Source organism: Pseudoliparis swirei, chromosome 20, assembly GCF_029220125.1.
Source record: "Pseudoliparis swirei isolate HS2019 ecotype Mariana Trench chromosome 20, NWPU_hadal_v1, whole genome shotgun sequence".
NCBI lineage: Eukaryota > Metazoa > Chordata > Actinopteri > Perciformes > Liparidae > Pseudoliparis > Pseudoliparis swirei.
In genome coordinates this window covers 14,281,920-14,308,805 of record NC_079407.1, presented here as the reverse complement: position 1 = coordinate 14,308,805, position 26,886 = coordinate 14,281,920, and the positions used below count along the sequence as shown (strand labels likewise).

The 26,886-nt window shown below is 42.8% G+C and overlaps 2 protein-coding genes across 4 annotated transcripts in view; both read left to right on the top strand.

Moving 5' to 3' along the window:
• Positions 1-22,726, top strand: part of gab2 (GRB2-associated binding protein 2) — a 39,909-nt gene extending 17,183 nt beyond the window's left edge. For all 3 annotated transcript variants that reach the window (XM_056441023.1, XM_056441024.1, XM_056441025.1), the window contains exons 3-10: positions 15,387-15,615; positions 17,520-18,115; positions 18,922-19,019; positions 19,141-19,420; positions 19,512-19,602; positions 19,734-19,836; positions 19,948-20,070; positions 20,184-22,726. In XM_056441023.1, coding sequence (XP_056296998.1) covers positions 15,387-15,615; positions 17,520-18,115; positions 18,922-19,019; positions 19,141-19,420; positions 19,512-19,602; positions 19,734-19,836; positions 19,948-20,070; positions 20,184-20,327 — 1,664 coding nt within the window. In that variant the 3' untranslated portion in view covers positions 20,328-22,726. The remainder of the gene's footprint in view (positions 1-15,386; positions 15,616-17,519; positions 18,116-18,921; positions 19,020-19,140; positions 19,421-19,511; positions 19,603-19,733; positions 19,837-19,947; positions 20,071-20,183) is intronic.
• A 2,625-nt stretch (positions 22,727-25,351) lies between these two features.
• The window catches only part of zmp:0000001236 (mastermind-like protein 2), a 32,832-nt gene continuing 31,297 nt past the window's right edge, over positions 25,352-26,886 (top strand). The window contains exon 1 of the mRNA XM_056441824.1: positions 25,352-26,625. Within this exon, the coding sequence (XP_056297799.1) occupies positions 26,224-26,625 (402 nt within the window). The 5' untranslated portion in view covers positions 25,352-26,223. The remainder of the gene's footprint in view (positions 26,626-26,886) is intronic.

Sequence of the window (26,886 nt, the reverse complement as noted above, 5' to 3'; positions counted from 1 at the left end):
GTTCGTAAAACACACACACACACACACACACACACACACATACTCCTTTCATATTCTTCGCTCTACCCTTCCAGATTGCAGTCATGATGTTATTTCCCCGCCATCTGGCAGCTGGTGAACATTAATTTGTGTGCACATGGTTGATCATCTGTAACATGCAATATTTCCAGGTGTGAAATTTTAAAAAACGGCTGTGTAATATTGCTTGCATCGGGAAGGGCTCCCCCTGGTCCAAGTTCGGTAATTAGCAAGGCCCTGTTGTGAATCTCAAACTGTATCAACTGCAGCCAGCGGGGTGTGGCTGGGAGAATGGGTTAGGGAAGGGAGAGGGTGTATGTCATGACAGCTGCGTGTAAACGACACGTCCAGGCTTTTTTTGGTAATGCAATCCTCTTTTCACCCGAAACACGTGGTTTCTGTTTCTGAGGAACCTTTTATTTTAAAAACTATTTGCTCTCTGTGTTGCAAATGCATTTTCCATCATTTATTTTAGTTGGTGGAAAATTTGAAATTAGTTCTAGCTTTGTGCTAGCCTCATGCTCCAAGCCAAATCCTAATTCTCAGCATTATTCATGCTAGAGGGCTGTATTTGTTATATAAACCCTGACTGATTTTGACAAACTAACACATTCAAGTGTGTCAAAGCTCTGGATGCATGTGGGAAATGTTATGCAACTCCTATTAGATAGAAGCTGCCCTTGTTCTTATACCACTTAATATCTTAAAGTCCTTAAGTACTGCTCAGAGTAGTTTTCCATTTCCTTAAATTGTGAACTAAACATCCTGGAAAAAGTGGTGAAGTAGATGTTATTCTTTCATGTATCTGCTCCTCAAGGGCAAAGCTGCTCGATTTACCACTGTTTCCCTCTTACGTCACTACCGGTGTCTTAAAGGGATAGCCCGGGCCTTTTGAAGAGGGGTTGTATGAGGTTCTAATCCACAATCCCTGTATTAACTAATGTAGTCTGCACGCACCCAGTTTGCAGAAGCAGACAGTGGTCCCCGCACAACAATACTGCACAACTGCAAAGCAATGTACTGTGGACTGTGTACCACAGCACAACATATTTTAAACGCTTAAAAGATTAAGTGTACGCTGTATTTAGAATATTTGTAGCTGATTTATCTTGACGTGAGTCAGCCATTTCTGATGGGAGACTGGAGCCGTTGCTCTTGTATGATCTTGCCAAAGCCACCAGTCATTTTACCTCAAAGCGAAATGGACTATGTGTGGGGAGGGCACACCTCACCTGCATCAGTATTCCTCCTGCAACATCTCCGATCTTGAGCTCTGTGCCTGTGAGCACATAGTGCTCATGGAGCTGAGCCACGGTTTCACACCGCCAACACATTAATTCAATTCAATTCAATTCAGTTTATTTGTATAGCCCAATTTCACAAATTACAAATTTGTCTCGGAGTGCTTTACAATCTGTACACATAGACATCCCTGCCCCAAAACCTCACATCGGACCAGGAAAAACTCCCAAATAACCCTTCAGGGGGAAAAAAAGGGAAGAAACCTGGAGGAGAGCAACAGAGGAGGATCCCTCTCCTAGGATGGACAGATGCAATAGATGTAATGTGTACAGAAGGACAGATTTAGAGTTAAAATACATTCAATGAATATGACAGAGTGTATGAATAGTTCATAGTAGGCATATTCCACGATGGAGACCTCCACGATCCATCAGGCAGATGGCGGTGGGGAGGAGGAGTGGCGGAGTCTCAACAGGACAGTGGCGTAGTCATGAGCAGGAATTCCACGACCCAGACGATCCAACAGGCAGATAGGATCTATGCCGTCACATAGGGTCCGAAGACCCCATGAGACGTAAAGTCAAAAGGACTTCGGGAGAAAGCAGAGTTAGTAACGTGTGATTGTGAGATGAAAATTCATCCTTAAGGAGAGAAAGAAGAAGAGAATGCTACTCAGTGTATCTTAAAACGTCCCCAGGCAGCTATAAGGCTATAGCATCATATCAAGGGGCTGGACCAGGGCAAACCTGATTCAGCCCTAACTATAAGCTCTGTCAAGAGGAAGGTCTTAAGTCTACTCTTAAGCGAGGTGACTGTGTCTGCCTCCCGGACTGAAATTGGAAGCTGGTTCCATAAAAGAGGAGCTTGATAACTAAAGGCTCTGGCTCCCATTCTACTTTGTAAGACTCTAGGAACTACAAGTAGTCCGCATTTAGTGAGCGTAGCTCTCTAGTGGGGCAATATGGTACAACAAGCTCCTTAAGATATGATGGAGCATCACCAATCAAGGCTTTGTAGGTTAAGAGAAGAATTTTAAAAGTGATTCTTGATTTTACTGGGAGCCAGTGCAGAGCAGCTAGTGCAGGAGTGATGTGATCTCTTTTCTTAGTTTTAGTGAGAACACGAGCTGCAGCATTCTGGATCAACTGGAGGACCTAAGAGATTTATTAGAGCAGCCTGCTAATAAGGAGTTGCAGTAATCCAGTCTCGAAATGTGACAGCGTGAACCAATTTTCTGCATCTTTTGAGACAAGATGTGCCTGATTTTTGAAATATTACGTAGATGAAAGAATGCAGTCCTTGAGATTTGCTTTACGTGGGAGTTAAAGGACAAGTCGATCAAAGATAACGCCAAGATTCTTTACAGTGGTGTTGGATGCCAGGGCAATGCCGTCTACAGAATCCACATCACCAGATAATTGATCTCTGAGGTGCTCAGGGCCGATTAAAATTACTTGGTTTTGTCTGAGTTTAACATCAAGAAGTTGCAGGTCATCCATGTTTTATGTCTTTAAGACATGCTTGAATTTTACAGAGTTGGTTGCTCTCCTCTGGTTTTATCGATAAATATAGTTGAGTGTCATCTGCATAACAATGAAAGTTTATGGAGTGTTTCCTGATAATATTGCCCAAAGGAAGCATGTATAAGGTAAATAAAATTGGTCCAAGCACAGAACCTTGTGGAACTCCGTGATTAACGTTGGTGGTTATCGAGGCGTCATCGTTTACAAATACAAACTGAGATCGATCTGATAAATAAGATTTAAACCAAATTAGTGCCGTGCCTGAAATGCCAATCGACTGCTCCAGTCTCTGTAACAGGATGTCATGGTCAATGGTGTCGAATGCAGCACTAAGGTCTAACAAGACCAGGACAGAGAGAGTCCTTTATCTGCTGCCATTAAGAGGTCATTTGTAATTTTCACCAGTGCCGTCTCGGTGCTGTGGTGTTTTCTAAATCCTGATTGAAATTTCTCAAATAAACTATTATGATGTAGAAAGTCGCACAACTGATTTGCGACCACTTTCTCAAGGATCTTGGAGAGGAAGGGAGGTTAGAGATCGGTCTGTAGTTAGCCAATACCTCTGGATCCAGAGTGGGCTTCTTCAGGAGAGGTTTAATAACAGCCACCTTGAAGGAGTGTGGTACGTGGCCTGTTAGCAGAGACACATTGATAATATCTAATAGAGCCGCCAATTAAAGGCAAAACGTCTTTAAGCAGCCTCGTCGGGATGGGGTCCAAGAGACAGGTAGGCGTGTTGAAGTAGAAACCGTTGAAAATAATTGGTCACGGTTGATAGGAGAAAATCGCTCCAAATATACACCAGGGCATACAGCGGTTTCCAAGGCCATTCCACTTGAGGACAGATTGGCACTGGTTATGGGCAAGAGATTATTAATCTTGTCCTAATAGTTAAAATCTTTTCATTAAAGAAGTTCATAAAGTCATTACCACTAAGGTTTATAGGAATGCTCGGCTCCACTCTCTTGTGATTCTCTGTCAGCCTGGCTACAGTGCTGAAGAGAAACCTGGGGTTGTTTTATTTTTCTATTATTGATGAGTAATAGGCTGCTCTGGCATTACGGAGGGCCTTCTTATATGTTATAAGACTATCTCGGCAAACTAAGCGGGATTCTTGAGATTAGTTGAACGCCATATGCGTTCAAGCTTCGTGACGTTGCTTCAGTTTGCGGGTCTGAGGGTTATACCAGGAGCAAACCTCCTCTTCCTCACTGTCTTCTTCTTCAGAGGGCTATCGAGTCCAGTGTCATTCTCAGAGAGCCTATGGCACTGTCAACAAGATGATCAATCTGGGACGGACTAAAGTTAGACCAGGAGTCCTCTGTTATATTGAGGCGTGGTATCGAATCAAATACAGAAGGAATCGCTTCTTTAAATTTAGCTACAGCACTATCAGTTAGACATCTAGTGTAAAACTTTTGACTAACTGAGTACACTCCGGTAGTATAAATTCAAAAGTTATGAGGTTGTGGTCTGACACAAGAGGATTCTGTGGGAAGTCGTTCAAATGCTCAATGTCAACGCCATAAGTAAGAACAAGATCAAGCGTGTGGCCAAAGCTGTGAGTGGGTTTCTGTACTCTCTGACAGAAGCCAATCGAGTCCAACAAGGAGATGAATGCAGCACTAAGGCAATCATTATCAACATCCACATGGATATTAAAATCTCCAACAATAATAACTTTATCGGTTTTAAGAACCAAACTTGATATAAATTCTGAGAATTCAGATATAAACTCTGAATATGGACCTGGTGTGCGCTACAGAATCACAAATCGAATTGGCTGTAGTGTTTTCCAGGTTGGATGTGAAAGACTAAGAACAAGGCTTTCAAATGAGGTGTAGTGTAATTTTGGTTGAGGATTAATTAATAGGCTCGATTCAAAGATGGCTGCTACTCCACCTCCTCGACCGGTGCCTCGAGGAATGTGAGTATTAATATGACTTGGGAGAGTCGATTCATTCAGGCAGACATATTCTTCATGGCTCAGCCAGGTTTCAGTTAGGCAACATAAATCAATGTGATTATCTGATATTAAATCATTCAGTAACACAGCTTTAGATGACAGAGATCGAATATTTAGGAGACCACATTTAATAGACCTGTTTTGTTGCACTGCTGAAATAATTGTGTTAACTTGTATAAGGTTATTGTGTACGACTCCTCTTCTGCTTACTTTTGATTTATTTAATTGAAGTGGCCGTGGGACAGACACAGTCTCTACTCTAAAGTCAAGGGTGGGTAACTGCTCGAATGGAAGAGCAGAGAAGGGTGTTAAACTACAACTCTGCTCCCGGTTCCTGATCTGAACCCTGGGTTGTCATAGATTAAGTCATGAACAAGTGGGTCCGCTCCATCTGCCAGCTGTGTGGGTTCAACAACCACAGGTTAATTCAGAAAGTCTTCTGCTACTATCTCAATCAGTTAGTTGGTACAGCAGACGGTCATGCTTCCATTAGAATAATATGTGCCATAATAATTCGTCAATTAACAGAAAATTAGGTTGGACAAGTTATGATTTGGTGCCAGAAAAAAACATAACATCAGATTCCGAGGCTCAGTGTTGTGTTGTTGCCACATCTGTGTTCTGCTTTAGTCTTTGTGCAGGAGAATGGCTCGTGTCTCGTGCAGCATGTTTGATTAAGACCAGATAGCACTCTGCTCTGATCTTGAGGTCTTATGGACTTACTTTACATGGAAAACCCTGCTGTTTATTCTGGCATGGCGTTGTACCCTTCCAGATTGCAGTCATGATGTTATTTCCCCGCCATCTGGCAGCTGGTGAACGTGCACATGGTTGATCATCTGTAACATGCAATATTTCCAGGTGTGAAATTTAAAAACGGCTGTGTAATATTGCTTGCATCGGGAAGGGCTCCCCTGGTCCAAGTTCGGTAATTAGCAAGGCCCTGTTGTGAATCTCAAACTGTATCAACTGCAGCCAGCGGGGTGTGGCTGGGAGAATGGGTTAGGAAGGGAGAGGGTGTATGTCATGACAGCTTCTAGCTTTGTGCTAGCCTCATGCTCATTCATGCTAGAGGGCTGGTTATATGACTGATTTTGACAAACTAACACATTCAAGTGTGTCAAAGCTCTGGATGCATGTGGGAAATGTTATGCAACTCCTATTAGATAGAAGCTGCCCTTGTTCTTATACCACTTAATATCTTAAAGTCCTTAAGTACTGCTCAGAGTAGTTTTCCATTTCCTTAAATTGTGAACTAAACATCCTGGAAAAAGTGGTGCAGTAGATGTTATTCTTTCATGTATCTGCTCCTCAAGGGCAAAGCTGCTCGATTTACCACTGTTTCCCTCTTACGTCACTACCGGTGTCTTAAAGGGATAGCCCGGGCCTTTTGAAGAGGGGTTGTATGAGGTTCTAATCCACAATCCCTGTATTAACTAATGTAGTCTGCACGCACCCAGTTTGCAGAAGCAGACAGTGGTCCCCGCACAACAATACTGCACAACTGCAAAGCAATGTACTGTGGACTGTGTACCACAGCACAACATATTTGTATTTAGAATATTTGTCGCTGATTTATCTTGACGTGAGTCAGCCATTTCTGATGGGAGACTGGAGCCGTTGCTCTTGTATGATCTTGCCAAAGCCACCAGTCATTTTACCTCAAAGCGAAATGGACTATGTGTGCATCAGTATTCCTCCTGCAACATCTCCGATCTTGAGCTCTGTGCCTGTGAGCACATAGTGCTCATGGAGCTGAGCCACGGTTTCACACCGCCAACACATTAACTGTTGCTTAACATGCTCAGCTTCTATGAATTGATGCGGAAACATGTACTTGCGGCTTTTGAAACACTTTGATGAAGTGACTCAGACGTGCAGATGGTAATTGGAGCTAACAGAGGATAACTTAAACATATTTTAGAGGTTTTCCTCCTGGCAGACAGCTGCCGATCTGAACTAGTGTGTCAACAACCATGTTGAGTGTGTGGGGGGGGGTTATCAGAGAAGTTAGTTCCTCTTATGGAGAGTAAACTAGCCGAAAGACGATCAGAAGAAGCACACATGCTAAGTTACGCAGATGCCATGTTTGTTTTCATATAAAGGTCGAAGGTGTTCACCAGAACACATCAGCCTGGGTGTCTGAGATTCATATTGATATTGTATACATCATGTAACAGTGTACACAAGGTGATATTGTTTTCTCCAATACAGCTATTGCCAATCATAAGTCTCAAATGATTGTGGAAGAGATCAATCAGGCTTAGCTACACAATATTCTTGAGCAGCGTAGAAGTGTTTTGGTTTCTCTGAGGATTTTGTTGAGACTCCGACTGCATCTGTTGTATCTGCACTTTGATCTGAACTTACCTTTTGCCAGTCAGAATTGGCCTCTGCTGCCAGTAGTGAGCTGCCTCTTGAGACTGTGACGGAGGTCGGCCAAGGGCAGCACATGACTGCAGCGCATTTTTGCACAACTTTGTCTCTCTTTCTGTCTTTGGTTCGATCTCTTTTTTTGTGTCTGTATCTCTCTCACACACACACAATTCCCCTTACACAGTCTCTCTCTCTCTCTTTCTCCTTTCTCACACACAATGACCATGTGACATTAATTTTTTGGCACAATATATACATATATAAGATATTTGTGCTAATGCTTTGGTCGTTTTTGGTAAACACTTTGAATATTTGTTTTGCACTTGTTTTCTGAAAGGTTTGAATACATCAATATGGGTGATTTAAAGAGTAAGTCGTCCTAATTACAATGGGGAAACAAAGAAAAAGCGAACTGAATCCTGGTGCTGGCCATGGAGATACAAATCAGTAAGAACATCAAAAACCGAGAAACAGGCCAGTGTCACATATAAAACATATTGTATCCATGCTTGTGTGCATGGTACAGTACACACAGACATAAACATTACCTCTCTTTTGGCTTCTCACTCTCCACACATGCAAGCCTGCCTCTCTCCCCTCCCCAAAGTGCCCTTTATGTGCATTGATTTCTTGTGTGTTGAAATAACGAGACTCCATGGCACTGGAAGGTCAGGTTTCTGCTGCCACAGAGCTGTCTGAGGTCGGTTTGCTTCTGATGCCGCTGCCGTGCATCCCAAAATACCACTGGTAGCATCTGAAGCATCTGCTGGAGACCAGAGACCAGAGAATGCATTGTGCACCACACATCATAGTGTCATGATCTGGAGTTTGTGTCTCGTTTTGTGTCTTATTTTGAAGTCCTTGTGTCTGTCTCCCTGTGATTGTCTGCCCTGGTCCTGATTGTTTCCTTCTGTGTGATTGCTGGTCCCGCCCTCATTGTGTCCACCTGTGTCTCGTTCCCCGTTGTCCAATCACCTTCACCTGCCTGTGTATGTAAACCCTGTTCGTCTCATTCCCACTGTGGCTTCGTACCGTTTGGTCCGCGTTTTGTCATCCTGTCTAGTTTGTGGAAATTAAATATTGGTTTTGCAGAAGTTATGTCGGCATTTGGGTCCTCTCTCGCTGCGACATCCGTGACACCTCCGGACACAAGTCTATAAAAATAAAGAAATTCCCACATAATGTAGATGTTTTACACAATGTGTCAAGTGTGAATCATATATAATATGATGTAAAATTGTTTTAACTCAACAACTGAAGAAAAGTATTTTTGTGTGTGTATCCTGAACAAACCCTGACAACCAAGAGCTGGAGATTTTAAGAGAAATTGGACATTAAAGTGCTTATGTATCGCTGCAAGAGGTGCTTGTAGAGATACATAAGCACAGAGTTGGGTGTCTTTCTAATTCTCCCAATCTGACGATGGGTGTTAGCGCTGTTGTTATCAGATACTGATGGCTGGGTATGTGGTGTTTGTCTGCACCCAGGGAGACCCACCCCTGAGCACAATCTAATGAATGGAACATCATCCCGTCAATCATGGGCTTTGTTCGGCTATCTTCCAGCTGTTTGAACTCCGAGACGAGGATAATCTCAACTAAGGGATGAGGTTTTTACTGTCAGCAGTCCTCTTTTCTTTTCTTTGTTTTTGCTTTATTGTGTTCCCTCTTCTGCCTTACGGCTCTCTTACTGTTTTTTCCTCCATCCCTCCTCTTCATTTTGTCTGTTACCCTGGCTGTCCCTTGGAAAAAGAAGAGAAAAAGAAGTCTGTATTGTTTTTCAGTTAAACTGTTGCCCTTAAGATGGTGAGAAATGGAGAGAAAAAAGCATAACTACTAAATCAGCATTTCCAACAGCAGCCTCAGCATTCTTTTTAATGAAAATAGATTTGATTTATTCAAGGAGGGGTTACATTTATCCCCACGTGTTTATGATTGATGTTTTGTACACTGAAGATGTACAAATCAGTATGACTTTAACATCTCATCAAGTTTCCAAAATTATTCATGTTATTGTTGATTTAGTATGATCAGAACTTCCCCGCTTGCTCCTCATTCTCGCATAAGAAAGACAGAGATACTCTGTGTAAAATCTAGACGTACCAACAATGATTGAAGAGGAACCTGAGAGATATTAGTAAAGTTGTGGTTATTGTTTTCTTGAGAAATGTCAGTTAAACTGTGACTGGTGTTGGCTCTCCTGATGAGACAGGAATTTCATTAAATGTGACAAAACAAAAGCATACGAGTAGTTGCGTATTGTTGTGAAATCAAGCACATTTTCTTTTATTTAATGTCGTTATGTGTAAACTGTAGAAACAGAAATCAAAATGCAGCTCACTCTCTGGTTTAGATAATTTTATCCCAAAAGCATAGCTGCCCATAAATCGACCTCTGTTTCTCTACATGTTTGGTTTTCTTCGATCGTTGGTTATCCTAAAATATCTTGTGTCCACCATCTATTTGGGTAATCATCTTTGTCGATTTTTGTGTACACATTCTTGTTGAATATGTAGCCATTTTTCATTTTCCATTTGGCATCTGCTCAATTGTTCAAATGACAGGTTTAGTATCGGCCCTGTAGCAAAGCCAATCACTCTAATTGGTGGCTGCTACCCGGCCTTAAATCCAATGAAAAATGCAAATGGACTATTCTGGAATAGGATATTTTCTTTGGCCGACTGTTTGTATGCAGTTCAGCTGTTGTGAGTAGATGTTTATACCTGTCCTTATTGTGTAATCAGCTATTTGGAGCCCAATCTGCTTTCTGTGTTCCAGCTAGACCTGCCTTTTCTGTCAAACTGGGACACAGTCATCGTAATTGGTAGGCTGGTAGTTTTGGCGCTAATAAAGGTGTAGTTACAGATCTGCATCCTGTGTTCAGGAGTGCGCAGACATTTCATGTAACTGTTTAGATACAAAATTGTTTGTTCGGACACATTTACAGCCTGGCTGCATGTCAACACTATTTTTTTATCAAGGAAGAAGTCACTGCTGCTGCGCTTACTGAGTGTCTGCCTTAAAATAGTTTTCTCCAATCTGCCATACTGATATGTTATGGAGTACATAACATCACTGGGATTTTTATTATTTACAGTATTTCTTTGATAATATGCTGTTTTTTTTCTTTTCTTCTTTCTTACTGAGCTGTGGCTTTACCGGCATTATTTACAGTTGACATGGGGGCATATAAACACAATCAAAGGGAAATGGTTCAGCCCAGAATCTAATGCGTTCAACATTACAAATGCATTTAGGATTATTGGAGTGATTGTTTAACCCTCCTGTTATGTTCGTTTCTTACATAGAGCCGTGATGTTCCCAGGTCAATTTGACCCGGTTAATGTTGAATCATCCAAAAGTGATCAGAAACCAAAACATTCTAAAAACTATAGTTTGTACATCATCACCAACAACATTTCTAACAATTAAATCAGTTTTTAGTGGAATTGAGTTATTTACCCCTCCATAGATCAGAGTTCAATCAGGAGCACTCACTCGTTTTAATGAAAGATACATGTTCAAACTATTTTTTAGGAACATTGAAAGAATCTAAATCTAAATTGCATTAGTCTACCATAACATGTATTTTCTCCTATATTTTATTAGCATTTTGTAATTTTTTTTTTTTCATGGGGTGATGTAGATAAATAGAGATGAGACACCTGTGCTGTTCAGGGTCATAATGACCCGCCCACTAAAAATCAAGCCAAATGAGTCATAAAGGATTTGTATTGAAAGTAAACTTTAGTTATGTTTATTTTTAGTGTTAAGATGCATAAATTATATGATAAAAGATGACCAAAGGCGAGCACACAGTCATCCTCTTGGTGCAGTCGTATGGACTGCTCAGCAACCATTTTGTATGTTTGGCCCCTCCCCTGCTAAGGCGCGCGTGGAGCTTTCCCGCAGGGAAAAATAAAGGTTCCCGTCAAAATAGTATCTGTATTTCTTGCACAGCTGGGGTCGTTAGAAAGAGAATGTGTGTGGGTCTGAGATTGGGATGAGACAGGGTGTGTGTCTCTCCCAGTCAGACAGACAGTATATTAGAAGTACTATAGGCCTACTACATATGTATTAGTTGTGACATGAAAGAAACCCTCACATTAGTGTCCCATGTCCAATAAAGGTGTATTTAGGGGGAAAGTTAGAAGATGATAAACATTGTTTAGTCTGTAAAGTGTGCTTCTCATGTAGGGTGATGGGCACACAGCAGGATAGAGATGGTTTCCATAACAACCACCTGATTCTTTTGTTTGAAGTTTGAAATGTGTACAACTTTATATATGGGGTTGTGAACGGGGTGTGTGTGTGCTGAGATGTGTGTTTGTGTGTGTGTTGGTGTCTGTGTGTGTGTGTTGGTGTCTGTGTGTGTTGGTGTGAGTGTGTGTGTTGAAACTTGGTGGGAGGGAGTAAGAAAGACTGTCCTACATTTACAAAGAAAGAAATAGTCTAAACGTGACTCTTCTGATGACTTTTAGCCTTCACTTTCACAGCCGGGTTAAATTGACCCGAACATCATCTCTGTTATATAAACCTGCAGCGGGGGGTTGGAAATACATCATTTATTTTTTATATTTTTTTTACGTTGATTAGACGAAATAAGGTAAGCAGAATAAGTTTTATACAGAAAGAGTACTTAGAAGTATTTTTCCTAGATTTTCAAACTTTGAAACGGGTCAATTTGACCCGCAACATAACAGGAGGGTTAAAGCATTCTGACTCAACCGCTAAAGTGTATAAGTTAAGAATCACATTCTCCATTCATCATGACTGCTGAGTTTCCACAACAAGCGTGGTCCCATTATGTAATGCACTGCCTTATCGGAGCAAATTATCCTTTTGTGTTTTTCGGCTCAGTTGACTGCACAGCCTTTTCCAGGTATATCTTGCTGCTTTTTTTAAATCTTCTTTTTTTCAAGCAGGCAATGAAAACCAACACCCAACCTCAACCACAAATTGGCTCAACTCTTCATCTGTGTCCGTCCGTGGCATGGGCGAAAGTATTTTTCCACCCGTCACCTTACAGAAATGAGGTCAGAGGGTTAAAAATGAGCTGCTGGTTTATAACAAACTCTGTGATGCACCGGCCCCGACGAGCCCTGAGCCTTTAAGGTGATTGATCAGCCCGCTGTTTTGAGACACATTGATGCCGCAGTGTAGTCGATGGGCGGTGCTCACATGATGCTGCTGAGCGGCTAGGCATAGGGGAGTAATGTGATCAGGGGATCGCTCCTGCGCCTGCTCTGCTTAACACACAGTAAGCCATTTTCAAGGGAGAATGACACCGCCGCGTCATTTTGTTCACTTCAGAGTATCCAGCAGAGCAAGGCCGCCATTTTTCCTGATTCTGTTGAGCATCCCGATCCCTCCCTGTGCAGCGTCTACCAAACCCATCTCTGGTGCAGCTAGCGTCTCCTTCATCCAGTTGTCAGTCTGACAGCTCCCCAACCCCCAACCCCCATAAGCAAATGGTACCCACGATGCGTCCTCCTGGGACACTGTTGCTTTAAAGAGACACTGGTCCAGCAGATCCATGCAGTACAACAAATAATGTATCTACGGGATTCATTTAGCTGCTGCTCTTTTCTAGGTTGTCTTCAACTGAGTGAGCAGGTACATGGAGAGGCCTTTTTTCAAGGACACTTGGACAACACCCTTTGGAGGATCAAACCTACTGTCTGACCTTTTATATCATGAGATGGCGCCCGACTCCCCCTCACCACCAGGCCACCCTGCAGAGCCATATCTGAGAGGTTAATTTGCAAATCTCTTTGTAGCCGTCTCAGCCCCACAGCTATATTTGTAAGTGCAATCGCATAAGGAACCATTAAGGAAATTGCATTTGTCTTTGTATACTCAATTTGAAGGCAGGTGGACAAGGCATACTTTAGATGATTAACTTATACAGAATATTTAAGGGGGGGATTGTGATCCTGATGAAAATTGTATAACTGCTGTATTGGGGAGATTCAAATGCTTCCTCTTCCTTCGTGTTTCCATCAGACGTCCTTTCAATTCAATAGATTAGTGGTATTCCCTATTTTTATATCTCATTTCAGATTAGATCATCATATGTCCTCGTCTAAATGTGCCTGGGCTGAGAGGAAATGAGCACCCTACAAAGACGCTCTTGTCCTTCGTGCAAGGTTCTAATTTTGCCCCCCTGAGTCCAGCAGCCGGCTTCTATTAGATTATGGCCACAGAGCAAATGAGACAAAGGTGATGTATTATAGAGCATAATTCGGAAATTGCTCATGAACTCCGGAGCTGTCATTTATCAACCAAAAGGCTCCTTCAATACATTGCTGTTGATAGTCAAATGTTTGTTTCAAATTAAAGGAATGTCATTGGAAGAACTGTTTGTGTCTTTTAACTGCCTTGTTGGATGTTGACGTTTTAGCATTGTCGTAGAGAAAACATGACTTTTCAAAAAACTATATATAGCCTTTATTTTTACTTGTGCCAGTCCCTCCCAGTTTTATTACTTTTCTTTTTTAGATGCAGTATAACAAATGAAGTGTACACATTTTACCACTTGATATTGACAGTACATTAGTCAGTCGAGGAAATATTACAAGAAGCACCTCGGGGTAAAGATTCAATGTGATATGTTCTACTCTTTTGTCTATCTCTGTGTTGTGGACTAACTCGATGGAATTTCTTCCCAGTGGTAACATACATCATCAGACCCATTAGTGTCAGGGATGAGCCATGTAGGCTATTCCATCAACGTTTTTTTTCTCCTTCTGATTCTGACAGTCTTGCGTGGCAATTTATCAAAAACCATTTAGGGCACGCACAAAAACATGAAAATGAACCAGATTACATTTTAGTTTTAATATGGTGTCATCAGTATTTCAGTCATTAGGCCTGCATGTGTTTTTCCATGCAGCTCTCCACTCTGGCGGGGGTGGGGGACTGTCTTTCTACAACAAATCAATATATCTACCCATCTTAGTGGTGCCCTAGTGCTCACCGCACTGGATGAAAGCTTTTACAAAGCTTTTTGTGGAGAAAGGAGATGATGCCTAACCAGCCTATGGAGAGTGGATCTCTCAGAACAATGGTGTAATTGAGGAGCACGGGGGGAGGGTTGAGCCCTGTGTTGGGCCCTGTGTGGCGGTGGGTCTGGGCATCTCACTGATGTCCACTGGCCTTGAGTCCCCACAGCAGAGGCCTTTTTCTTGTTCCCCCCTCGGGCATGGCTGTGACCTCATTCAGCGAACTGGGCTTCTGAATAACCCCGCCCTCCAACCACCCCACACACACACACACACACACACCAATGCACATACGCTCACACACACACACACACACCATGTATTGTGTGTGTGCGGTTGGACCCGCGATATGCTTTGTAGGGGTCTGATATAGGAGGAGGACAATGGTGGGGAATAAACAAAATGCATGTGTATCTGTTTGAAAGGAGTAGGTAGTCATTATTATTATTAAATAATTAAATGAATTGTTGTTCATTTGAAATCACATTGTTCTTGTATTAATCGACTCAAACAAAACCTTTCATTTACTGTACAGTGAGGATTTGTTCTCCCTCTGATCAGCCTGTGTTGCACACAGCACCATGGGTCGATGGATCAGTGGGCCGCCCACTCTCGACGCCTACAGCTCGGTATGAGCCTCCTCTATTTGGCTTCCTGCCTGGTCTATTTGCAGCAGCCCCTTCTCAGATTCATCTTTTCTTTGTAGCCTTTCGATGCAGATATCAGGGATGTCAGACATAAACAATAAGATTTACGGCCATATTGTTCTTGCAGTCCCACTGTGCAAAACAATGCAACTCAATAAAATCAAACAAAGCACATTGAACCTGGTTGGACAGAATAGCTTGGATCAAGGGCTGTTGAATCACTCTTACCCTGAGGCCCAAAAAAGCCGAAGGATACTGTTTTCTCTCCTCCCTTGAGATGTATCCCTCATTTCTATTGATCAGAGTGCAGGCTGAAAGCTACTGAATATCAGACTCCATGCGAGGCAAGGTCATGTAATGGCTTTAAACCCTCAAATGAATTACACGCTACCCTTTGACTTCAAGAATTGTGTCTACAAAAGGAAAAATTGTTTAGGATGAATTTTGGATTGGGTGGATTATTACTTTCTGTCGCATAGCAGGTCCAATCTACAAAAAAAACATCTGCTTTTAAATTCTCAAGACGAGCAGTAAAAAAAAAAAATTTGTTTACAAATATTTTACATGCGGTGGGTTAAACGATCAATAACTCCAGTTTCTCCTGTCTGCAGATGGCAGGTTACACCATATGCCCCGTTCTGTCGGAGCAGATGTCACCGACTCGATGGCTCCGCTGACCGGAGAACGCAAGTCCTCTGCCCCCATCCACTCCAGCCAGCCTGTCCTCTTCACCTTTGATGTGCCTGTCCGCCACACACACCATAGCTCCCTGTCCAACAGCGCACCCCAGGACTACCTCCTCCTCCACCAGTGCATGAGCAGGAAGACAGAGAGTGCACGGTAAAGGTCTCGACCCCACAGCCATCCTGTGTCAATTTCCTGTTATCCCTTAATGCAGGTCAACGTACAGGTTTACGGCGCTTCCTCAGTTTAGGTGCCCCTAAGGGTTGGAACTGCCGTTGCGGGGGAAAATGATCCAACTTCTTTGTGTGTATGTGTGTGTGTCAAATCATTGTGGAAATGTTATAATGTATTTCACAAGTGCTCTGATTGAGGAAGTGCTAATTTTTAATTATAGAGAATATTCGAAGCTGAAAATATTCTAAAATGAGCAATAGATCCTCTTGAAGAAATGTTTCTCTGAACATTGTGGATCTACAAAAATTGTTGTATTTGATTTTAAATGAAAAATACTTCAGAGATGGGTGGGGATAGGAAATATAGAGTAATGCTATAATGCAACATTGATAATTATCTAAAGATAATGTGGCCATTTTTGGTTAGTCCACTTTATGAAAAAGGTATTTCAAACCAATAATGCAAAATTAAGATGAAGCAGATGCATATTAAACAATGAGTAAAAAAAGAAATGCAATGTAACACGAAATGTGACAATTTGTTGAACAACTGTATATAAGCACATGTATGCTTATCTCGGCTTTATGATGAGCGAGAGAGCAAAAGTACCAAGTGTTATGAGAAAGGTTTTCTGAGCTTTCCATTAACATTCACCTCACCTCCTGCTGCCGCCATGCCCGCTTCCAAGAATCAGAAGGCAGCTTCAATAATGATGCCATTCAGCAGATAGCCGGCACAGGAGAAGATCAATGAGGTTGAGGCGTCAATTCAGCACTCCTATAGGTTTAGACCCATGCGGGCTAGGACTGCCCTCTCAGCCACACAATTTGCACATAAATCTGCTGTGTGGGACCTCTGTTAAACCCAAGCTCACAATCCATCTCATCAGCTTTGTGCAGATATTTCTGTCACTCCTTTACTGCTCCGTGGGTCTGCTAATTAAGACAGGAAATCTGGTGACTTGGTATCATTCACGTCAGACTGAAACTCGACTGGTCTGATGACCAACGGAATTAATTAATCTATGTGAAAAGCCCCCATGAAGTCACAATGATGGAAGGCAGAGAAATTAACAGCATCATTGATTGATGATTGAAATCGCGAGGGGGCAGAGGAAGAATTGATGAAACGCAACGTGCCTTCTGGTATGAAAAAGGAACAAAGTCAGAAAGAGCAGAATGTTATGTCAATATTAATTGTGTAACCTTTGATGCATCATTTATTTAAAATGGTTAAAATGATGATTGAGATTGAACGCAACCATTAGGAACCTGCAGTGTAGCTAACGCATGCAGAACATCCCAAAGAAGATTAGTGTAGAGATAAAGAAACGAGTCATTGAGGATATCTTATCTTTCCACGGCCAACTAAATCGGACCATTGCTCAGCTAACTGGCTAAAAATGTCTAAGCTGTAGGTCTGCTCTAGTTGGCACTCAAGGTCAAGTCCTACAAAGGAGCCAGAATAAATGAGCCATGTCCCTTGTGTCTCACCGAAGCTGAGAAACTCTTAGCAAGAATGTCCTCTCCCAGTCAACATGCAGGGAACATGTAAACACAACAGCTTTTCAGGGACATGTTAAGAATACTAAAATGTAATGCTAGAGCTGCACAAATGTGCTCTGACAGTGATGACAAGGTGAACTGTTGTTTTTTAACTGTGCTGGGACCTGAAATGCTACATTGCCATCTAGTGGCTATGTGGAATGGCATTAAATGTTACTGCAACAATAGATAGCTGTCCACTGTTGGTGATCGGTTGGCATTGGAGTATGAGACAGATGTCTGTTTTGCATGGAGCATTTAGGCAACACACACACACACCATGGGCACCATAAAGACTGAATGTGTGCATTTGCGTAATATCTGTCTCTGTCCATATTTCAGGAGTGCCAGTTTCTCCCAGGCCACACGAAGCAATCTGTTTGTCGGGAGCGACTCTGCGGTGCAGAAACTCTCCCATGGCTTTTCCCACTGCCTCAATGGCATGGGGGCCCAGTTGCACGGCTTCTACAGCCTGCCCAAGCCGATAAAACACCAGTTACCGGGGCTCGATGACTCCCCGCAGGAGGCCTGTTACGTGCTTCCGCAAGGTTACAGCTCCGAGGCACCGGCTCACAGCGGTCTAGGTGAGCCAGACCTGGAGAACGAGGAGGTTTACACCTTCAAGATGCCCTGCAACGCCCTTGCCGTCGTGCACAGCAACGAACGTCCGACTGACAATTACGACCTTCCTACGACGCCTGGCTCCTTCTACCAGATCCCCCGGACGTTTGATAAGAATCACAATGCCTTGACACCCTCTAGCTCTGAGTCTTCTTGTGCTCCTCCTCCCAGGCCCCCTAAACCAAGCCAGGGTTCAGAGGGTCAATGGGGGAGTCCGCAGTCTGCAGGGAGCCAGAACGGAGAGATGACGCCTGCAGTGTCAGTTATCCCACGCAGGAATACTCTCCCTGCTGTCGAGAACATCCGGTTACACAGAGGTACGCTGAATGCAATTAGTGCTTTAACTGCTTTCCTACGCTCCTTCGAAACAACACTTGTTTCTCGAAACGCAATTTCTGTTGACGGATACAGATTTTTTTGAAATTGCACATTTGACCTGTTTCCTGTTTTCAAATGCACGTCCGACTTCATCAGTCCGTTCTCTTGTGGTGCCACACTGACTCCACACTTCCTCTTCCTACCCTCCCCCCCCCCCCCCCCCTCTCGCACTCTCCCACTCTCTCGCTCACTCATTCTTTCCCTCTTCCTCTATCTCTCATTTTACTGATTTAACACCAGCAGCTGAGCAGGAACAAACGGGCCTGTCTAGCAGAGACTGTTCTGTTGAGACGCTAATGAAATTCAAGCCATACAGCCTGCTCCAAAATGCCTCATTCCAGGCTGATAAGCAATGGGAAAAAAGAATAAACCCTCGCAGACGCAATGCGCGGAGGCCTTTTTTTATGCTGTGTTATCTGCTTCGCCAAGCCTGTGCTCAGGCCTTGTATCGCCACAGACAGGAATTGACCTGTGACCCTTGTTAGTGAGGCTACTGGCTGTTCACACACCTGTGCTGCAAAGACTAATTTTAATCCAGTGAAGCTTTTAATGAATTGTCACTTGTGTTCTGTGTGTTTAAATAGAATTAGGAGTTTCACCTTGAAATGTCAAGCGTTTCTGTCTGTATCGACCTATTTTTGCTTTGTACTATTTCGCTCGAGGATTCGTTTTTTTTCTTTTCTTCTACCTTTTAGAGTTTTGGTCGGTTGTAAATATTGATCTCTCTCCTGGCTTCTCTCCACAGGCTCCTCCTTTGAAACTAACAGCCATCACCGTCCCATCCATTTCAACAACTCCGGCCAGTCTGTTGAGTCTGTCAATGACGGGTTCAGCTCCTACCTGGTGAGTCTCCCTTCAACTGCACTCAGACAGATGCTGTTAGTGTGACATCATAAACTGCAGAGATAGAAAAAGCATCTCTACCATATTTACTATATGCGCCTTCTGTCTCTTTTGACAACAGAGAACCAAAGCGCCTCTGACTCGCTCAGACAGCGGCAACTCCGATGACAACTATGTGCCCATGAATCCTGGCTCCTCGCCACTCAGCGCTGCCCAGGCTGACAGCCCTAAAAATATCTACATCCCGATGAGTCCTGGGCCACATCACTTTGATTTCCCAGGATTCTCTGCAACATTACCTGCCCGTAAGGGGAGCAGCGCCTCTCTGTGTCACCGGCCCAGCCGCCTCAGTGATGTCACACCACCACCAATCAACCGCAACCTCAAACCCAACAGGAAATGTGAGTTTTCTCAATATATGGAGTTTTCTCAATATATGGGTCGTCTTGTTTTTCTTTATCGCGATTTTGTGTTTGCTCATGTTTTCCACAGCGAAGCCAACACCTCTTGATTTGAAGAACAATGGGATCATTGATGAGCTGCCATTTAAGAGCCCAGTCACTATGTCCTGGACACGGCCCATGTGAGTCTCATATCAGTAATTCAAGCTAGGTTTCCTACACACACACACACACACACAGTTGATGATATAAATGTGTTTCCGCCTGAGGTCAGTAGGTGGAAGCACTCACGGTCCTATCTGCTTTGTTTCAGGCCTGCTATGAACTCCATTTCCTCGCAGCATTGTCGACCCATCTCTACACAGAGCATCACCAGCACCGACTCTGCAGACAGTGAGGAGAACTATGTGGCTATGGTGAGTCCCAAAATCAGGAACATTGTGTTCTTTGTTTTGAATGATAAACTTGTTTTCGTGCTACGCTTATTACTCTGTGTGAGTGAAACCTCCCTTTCTCGTCCCCATTAGCAGAACCCAGCGTCTACCTCCCCAGCCGTGAGCGGCACCAGCAGCCCGGCCCCTAGGAAGTGTGGCAACGTGGACTACCTAGCCCTGGATTTCCAGCCAGGGTCACCCAGTCCGCACAGAAAAGTAAGCAGATGATTTTGCGGACTCAATTTGTTCTGCAGCTATTCTTATTTCTACCGCAGTGCAGCTCGCCCCGCGGGCCAGAATCTCACAGCCGCTTATTTATCATTCCGCAGCCGTCTACATCCTCCGTGACCTCGGATGAGAAGGTGGACTACGTGCAAGTTGACAAGGAGAAGACCCAGGCACTGCAAAGCACCATGCAAGAGTGGACCGATGTGCGGCAGTCTACTGAACCTGCCAAGGGGGTCAAGTCCTGACACTGACCTGTACAAAACAATGACCTTAAGTCCAACCAACCTTACGTCAAGCATCTCTAGTTTCACATGTCTATCATCACTATGCATACTGGTTGGGCTTGATGAGGACTGAATTATTTGGACAAAAAGCCATAACCTATCCTATGCCTGTTCTCTGTGATGATTTGTACTGCAATGCACTGCTAACATGCAGGATATCAGGCCATATACATGTGAAGCATCCTGCCAAAGCTATCCATGCAGACTGTTTGAACAGTTTGTGAACAATTGATAATGTGTATGAAAATATCATCCTTACTTATCAATCTATCCTTTGTGAATTAAATTCCCCCCACCACACCCTCCTCTGCAACAGGCAAACATTTTGCATCTAGCAGGTCATTTACCCAATTGCTGCCATTTAAAGGGGCAGCGCAGGCTAACTGGTCGATAACCATATTAATATACTGTAAGAGTACGCTTACTGGTCTCAGGAATGCCAAGATGCACTCCAATTTTGGCATGCAGGCAGACTCTCTCTTTTCACTTCAATCTATCATTTGTGCTGAGCCTTGCAGAAGCAGTGAAGAGATTATTTTCACTGCGGGCAATCATTTCAGTTTAGCAGTGCATGTCTGGTAAGAGGAGGGGGAGAAAAAAATACAGCCTTTCAACTACGTAAAGGCCCATGTCAGAAGCCCTAATGATGACTGCTCGGGCTGTTGCCTCAGTTTGAATTAAGTATGAGCCCAAACCATATTTAAAAGCTGTCTGGCTGGATGGCAGGCCAATTATTTCAATGCAGGTACAACGTCTAAATGTACAGAAGGAAGAGAGCAAGACTGAAAAAAGAAGCATCTTATATCTTTGTAAGTTGTCACTTCAGTGGGCAATTCACTTCAGGTAGTCTTCAAATACATGTCATTGTAAATGTGCACTGACCAACAAAATGATTGAGTTGGATGAGGTAGAAACAAAGCAGGAGGTGTACTTTCATAGGAGTTCAGATATCCCCTCCCTCATTCTTTCTCTCTCCCTAGAGATAAATATAAGAAAACCATAAATACAAGCTAAGTAGAAGGAGAATAGCATATTTCTGTTTTCCTGATGTATGTCTTTAGTCTTTGATGCGCCACACACTACAGCTATCTGTCTCTGCAGAGTAGTTGTTTCTTTTATGTAAATTATTAATAGTATGACATATTTGCATTACATCTTGTTGACTGTTTGATGCACTTGTCTGAGACAAAAGATGCACTGCAGTAATGTAACGCTGTGCTTTCCTCGCAAAGGCAGCGTGCCACGATGAAGATTTACCGGTGATCCTAGTCACTGTCTGACAGTCTGTTATTTGTTTAATTTGCCTTATATTTGTATTTCAGTTTTGACTGTAAATTTTGCCTGGGAGCAATTGAATTATTCACATTATTATTCAAGCGAGAGCCATATTGTATAACGGAATGATCAGTTTGTAGTTCAACTTAAGTCCAGTATTTCATTGTGGGCTGGAACCACTAAAGGGTGAATACCCATTTCACCTTTCTATAAATCATGTGGCCATGCAGTGCTAGATGGTGATATGGATTATTTAATCAGGATTTACTTCTTAATGTTTTTCTACAATTTTTACTGCTTTTTGTATTCTTTTTATCATTATTTTTTACTGAAACATGTAAGCAAGAGATATTCATCAGGACGGGTTCAGGCTAAATTAAGCTACGTTTGTTACAGCGTGTATTTTATTATTTTTTCTTGTCTTTTTTTATTTTTTATTCCCAAATTGAATTGTTGTGATCTATACATGAAATGGGGAGGCTGGCAGCTTGAGTTGCACTGGCAAAGCCCTTCTTAGGTGAACTGTGATTCACAGAGAGGGGGAAGAAAAGACTGAAGAAAAGCCTGTCTCCCTGTCAGTCTCTGAAGTGAAATGGATGTGTAATTTATTATCTAGAGATACCCGTTGTGAGCAGAAGAGCTGTGTACGTGTCGTGGTAGATTGTTAGTCGTAGTATGTTTAATGACAGCCTGACTGGGCAAGATTAAAAAGACTGCTCAGATCTACTGTCAGACTGTCACTGGGTTGACGTACTGTACTAGTAGAGATCATTTTTTAACCACTGTTATTGCTACTACTGTAAAGCATTTGCAGACTGCTTGTGTGTTAATTTATTAATTTATTGTGCATTTTGCCGTTGATAATTGTAAAAAGGAAAGAAAATTACTATCAAACAAGGAAACCTTCTCTCTACTAACATTGATGTATGCAAACTGTCTTGATTTTGTGAAGCAATGTGACAGACGATGCCAGTGTGATGGTAATGTGGTACAGTTCATTTGAGATGCACAAGAAGACAATACTTTGTTATGCCTGTATTATAGTAGACTTAAACTGTGGACATAGAATAAATCAAGAAGTGAAAGTTTGGTGTTACGGTTCCTCTTTAAATAAAAACCAAAACACTGTATTCTGGCAGCCACAATGCCATTACTCATCTCTCTCCCACACATTCTTAATTAATGCTCGGCTGCAGAGGAGTTGAAGTCTGCTGCCACCTGTTGTGTCGTACAGCAGCTGCATCCATTGGCATTGCTAAAGGTAGATAAGAGGTTTTGAAAGCTGATACACACACAAGAGGTTTCAGTCAGGATGTATGCTTGTACATTGAGAGGTGTTTCATCCTAGACATTTACAAAGATGCATTGCCACCCCTTATAATTTCATTCTTAGCACACAGGATAGGTTACCCAAACTGAAAAAATTATAGATTTGATGTATTATTACTTGAATACAGCAAGAAATGAGAATGTGTTTCTCCGGGACTTGTTAAACTAGTGTGCTTGTTAAACAAATGTGATTGTCCTTCACGATGTGACTTTTATTTTACAATGTGGACCAATGGCTAAAATCTCATTCCTCCATTTACACAATGAAAATGATAACCAAGACCCCAGTGACAGATTGACTAACTGACTAAGAGGAGCAGCTAAAAAAAAAAAAAAGTGCAATAAAAAGAATTGTTTGCTTTCTTCCTTTCATAGTAATATCATGTATATTGTCTGCCTGTGTATGTGTGTGTGTGTGTGTATGTATACATACAGTATATATATATATATATATATATATGTATATGGCAGTCAACGTCCATTGTTATCTCCATGTATTCATGATAACGGTATATTGGTAATCTTTTGGCTCTACTAAAACAAAGAAGGGGGTGACCCCCAATAACTAAAATCAAATTAAAAGCTAATGTTTAGTCTGCACCAGGTTGCTTCAGTAAGCAGGAGGGTCAGTTGAAGTGTCTTAGGGTTTCTGTCCCCTGTGCTTCTTTCTGTGTGGACTCTGTGTGTTCTCCCCACGTTTGTGTGGTTTTCCTCTGGGGCCTTCAGTTTCCTTCTGCTTCACAAAAACATGGATCTTGTCTCTGTGAATGTCATGGTGATTGGTTGTTGCTGTGAACCTTAGTGCGCTGGCATCCAGTACAATGTCTTCATCTACACGACAGTGTACAGGGTAAGTCTGCAGCCACCTATCCTTTCACTTGTCATCATTACAATGTACACAAAACCACCTAAATCCCCTTTACCCATATTACAATTTGAAAGGTGCTAAGTAACCTTACCTTTCTCCAGCTTGTAGGTATTCATGAACACAAACTGCTCGACAAATAATGGCTTGCAGTTCACTGCAGGCATAACAGCTGCCTCCAGTTTCCAGAAAATGGATGACCTTATTTGTATACAAGCATGTCGGGAGCCAGGGAGGTGTTAATTAGTACACTGGCTTCCTCATTACAGTACCATCAATCTGTTTGGGTTAAAAGTATCTTGTTATGTTCTGTGAAAGTATGCATTCATAAGTGTGCAGTATTTGTGCATGAATACGATGTTCCATAATGTAATGCGACAAGTCAAACTAATTAACAGTGAAGGCAACTTGAAATATATATATTTTTTATTAGAACTGTATCTTACTATCCTAGCAATGCGTGATAATTCTCTCATCATTCTCTCATGATCAACGTTGTAGTTAATATAGTAGAAGCGTTCGTAGTTTGGCTCTTCCCTGTATTCTATTTTTTTCGGATTAATTGAATTTGAGGAGGACGTCCCGTGTAACTACAACTGAATTTGTGTTTTATTCGATTATTTTGATATGTCAAGACACCTTTGAAGTGCCTTCTACTGTATAAGGCAACACACCACAGACAGTAACACATGTATATGTAACACACACATATATATATATATATACACTACCGTTCAAAAGTTTGGGGTCATCCAGACAATTTCGTGTCTTCCATGAAAACTCACTTTTATTTATCAAATGAATTGAACATTTAATAGAAAATATAGTCAAGACATTGACAAGGTTAGAAATAATGATTAATATTTGAAGTATTAATTTTGTTCTTCAAACTTCAAGCTCAAAGGAAGGCCAGTTGTATAGCTTATATCACCAGCATAACTGTTTTCAGCTGTGCTAACATAATTGCACAAGGGTTTTCTAATCAGATCTTAGTCTTCTAAGGCAATTAGCAAACACAATGTACCATTAGAACACTGGAGTGATAGTTGATGGAAATGGGCCTCTATACACCGATGGAGATATTTCATTAGAAACCAGACGTTTCCACCTAGAATAGTCATTTTCCACATAAACAATGTATAGTGTGTATTTTTGATTAATGTTATCTTTATTGAAAAAACTGTGCTTTTCTTTGAAAAATAAAGACATTTCTAAGTGACCCCAAACTTTTGAACGGTAGTATATATATATATATATATATATATGTGTGTGTTTGATTACAATATTTTAAACGTAACACTAAATTATGCCTTTGTTTATCATCTACTTTTTACCTGCACGCGCACCATAGGTCTCGCGCATTGCGGTGCAGTTCGCCCTTCCCTCCACTAGAGTGCGCGTTCGGACCCCGCAACGCCCGCGTCAGTGTATCATGTGAGAGGAGGAATGTTCATACAATGAGGCTCTGTGTATTGTAGTTCCGCTATTGCCTCTCGGTGCGCCACACGGACAAACGATTGTCAATGGACTACTGGAGACGGATCTCAATCGGCGTCTGCAACGGCTCCGCGCGTTTCCGCGGTGTGCTTTTGTGACTTGCCATTTGCAACCAGATCGTCGTCATCCGGGTGGAAAGAGAAAGGCGGCAGAGAAAGGACTCGCATCCAAACAAAAATGCCGTGAGTCTTGGAAGTTGGGTGAATGTCGTGCGACCGATCGCTCACTTGAATTCTACAGTTTTGCGGTCTCACTTCTTTTCCCACCTCCCTCCCCACCCGAATTATTTCACAAGTGAGATACATTTCACATTTGAGATAAAGTTGGATGCCATAGTAGCGTGGATCTCCCCCCGACGGAGCTGAAGTTGTGCGTGCTGTGGTTGTGAATCATCCAAGGGATTCACATCGAATGCATGTTATTTTTGAAGCAAGGAGTGGATCCGTCTCCAGCTGTGAATCCACGAGCTGTTCCGTGTTTGTAAATCATCTCGGATTTAATTACAAGCCGACCCTGTAGCACCCTCGAGGAAGCGGTCACTAATACAATTCAGCAACATTGGGACTTTTTTTTTTTTTGGATGCCTCTGTGGAGCCATTGTGTGAGTTTAGACTGAGCGGCTCTTACTTTACAGGCCAGTGTCTTTTAATCTCCCCATCACTGTTACATTCCTCTCACTTTGACGCGATAATTGTGCAATTTGTCCTTTTACAAATATCACAGACGCCGTCGTAATTCCCTCAAGTGACTTATTGCGTGTAGTGTAGTGTTTTCTTTCCACATGGGACTATAGCTGAGTGCACACGTCTGGTTGTCTTCCATGCCCGTCCGGTGGTCCATTCGAAGCTCAGTGGACCTCAGTCTCTCCAAACTTGACGGGGGCGTGCGGGCATGGGAGAAGCGACCCCTGCTCCAGGGGCATTCGCACCCATGTTGGGTGTCGGGTTAGGAACCATGCCCGCTGGGGTCAGCAACGGTCCGGCGGTGGCCACCTCCAGAGGCTCCGCGGTACCACAGTTGCACAGCGCCATAGTGGAGCGATTGCGCGCCCGCATAGAGCTGTGCAGGCGGCACCACTCCACCTGCGAGACCCGCTACCAGAGGGGCCAGGCCGAGAGCTCAGACCGGGAGCACGAAAGCACGCTTCACCTGCTCAACATAGTCCACCAAGGGCCCGGGAACCGAAAGACGAAGGGCAGCCGGGGATCGAACCAACAACCTCCAGAGTACAGCAGGGTCAACGGAGAGCTGAAGGGCACTGGGGGCGACCAGAAGATATCCACGCGCATAGCGGTGAGTAGTGGGGAGACCCAGATGATGATGATGATGATGATGAAGCTTGAGGTTGACACCATAGTGAACATGTTTATCATGATTGTGTTTGACAATATGGCAAGGCTGCTGCCCAAACATACAGGTCAGCAAAACTACGACCCATTTGTGGTAATCTGCCGGTCAACTGAGAGTCCATTATATATGGAACAAAAGAAAAGAGCTCTGCTGTGACCCGAGATGAACAAACCGTTCAGTCTCTGTCCCAGCCAAATCAAGACC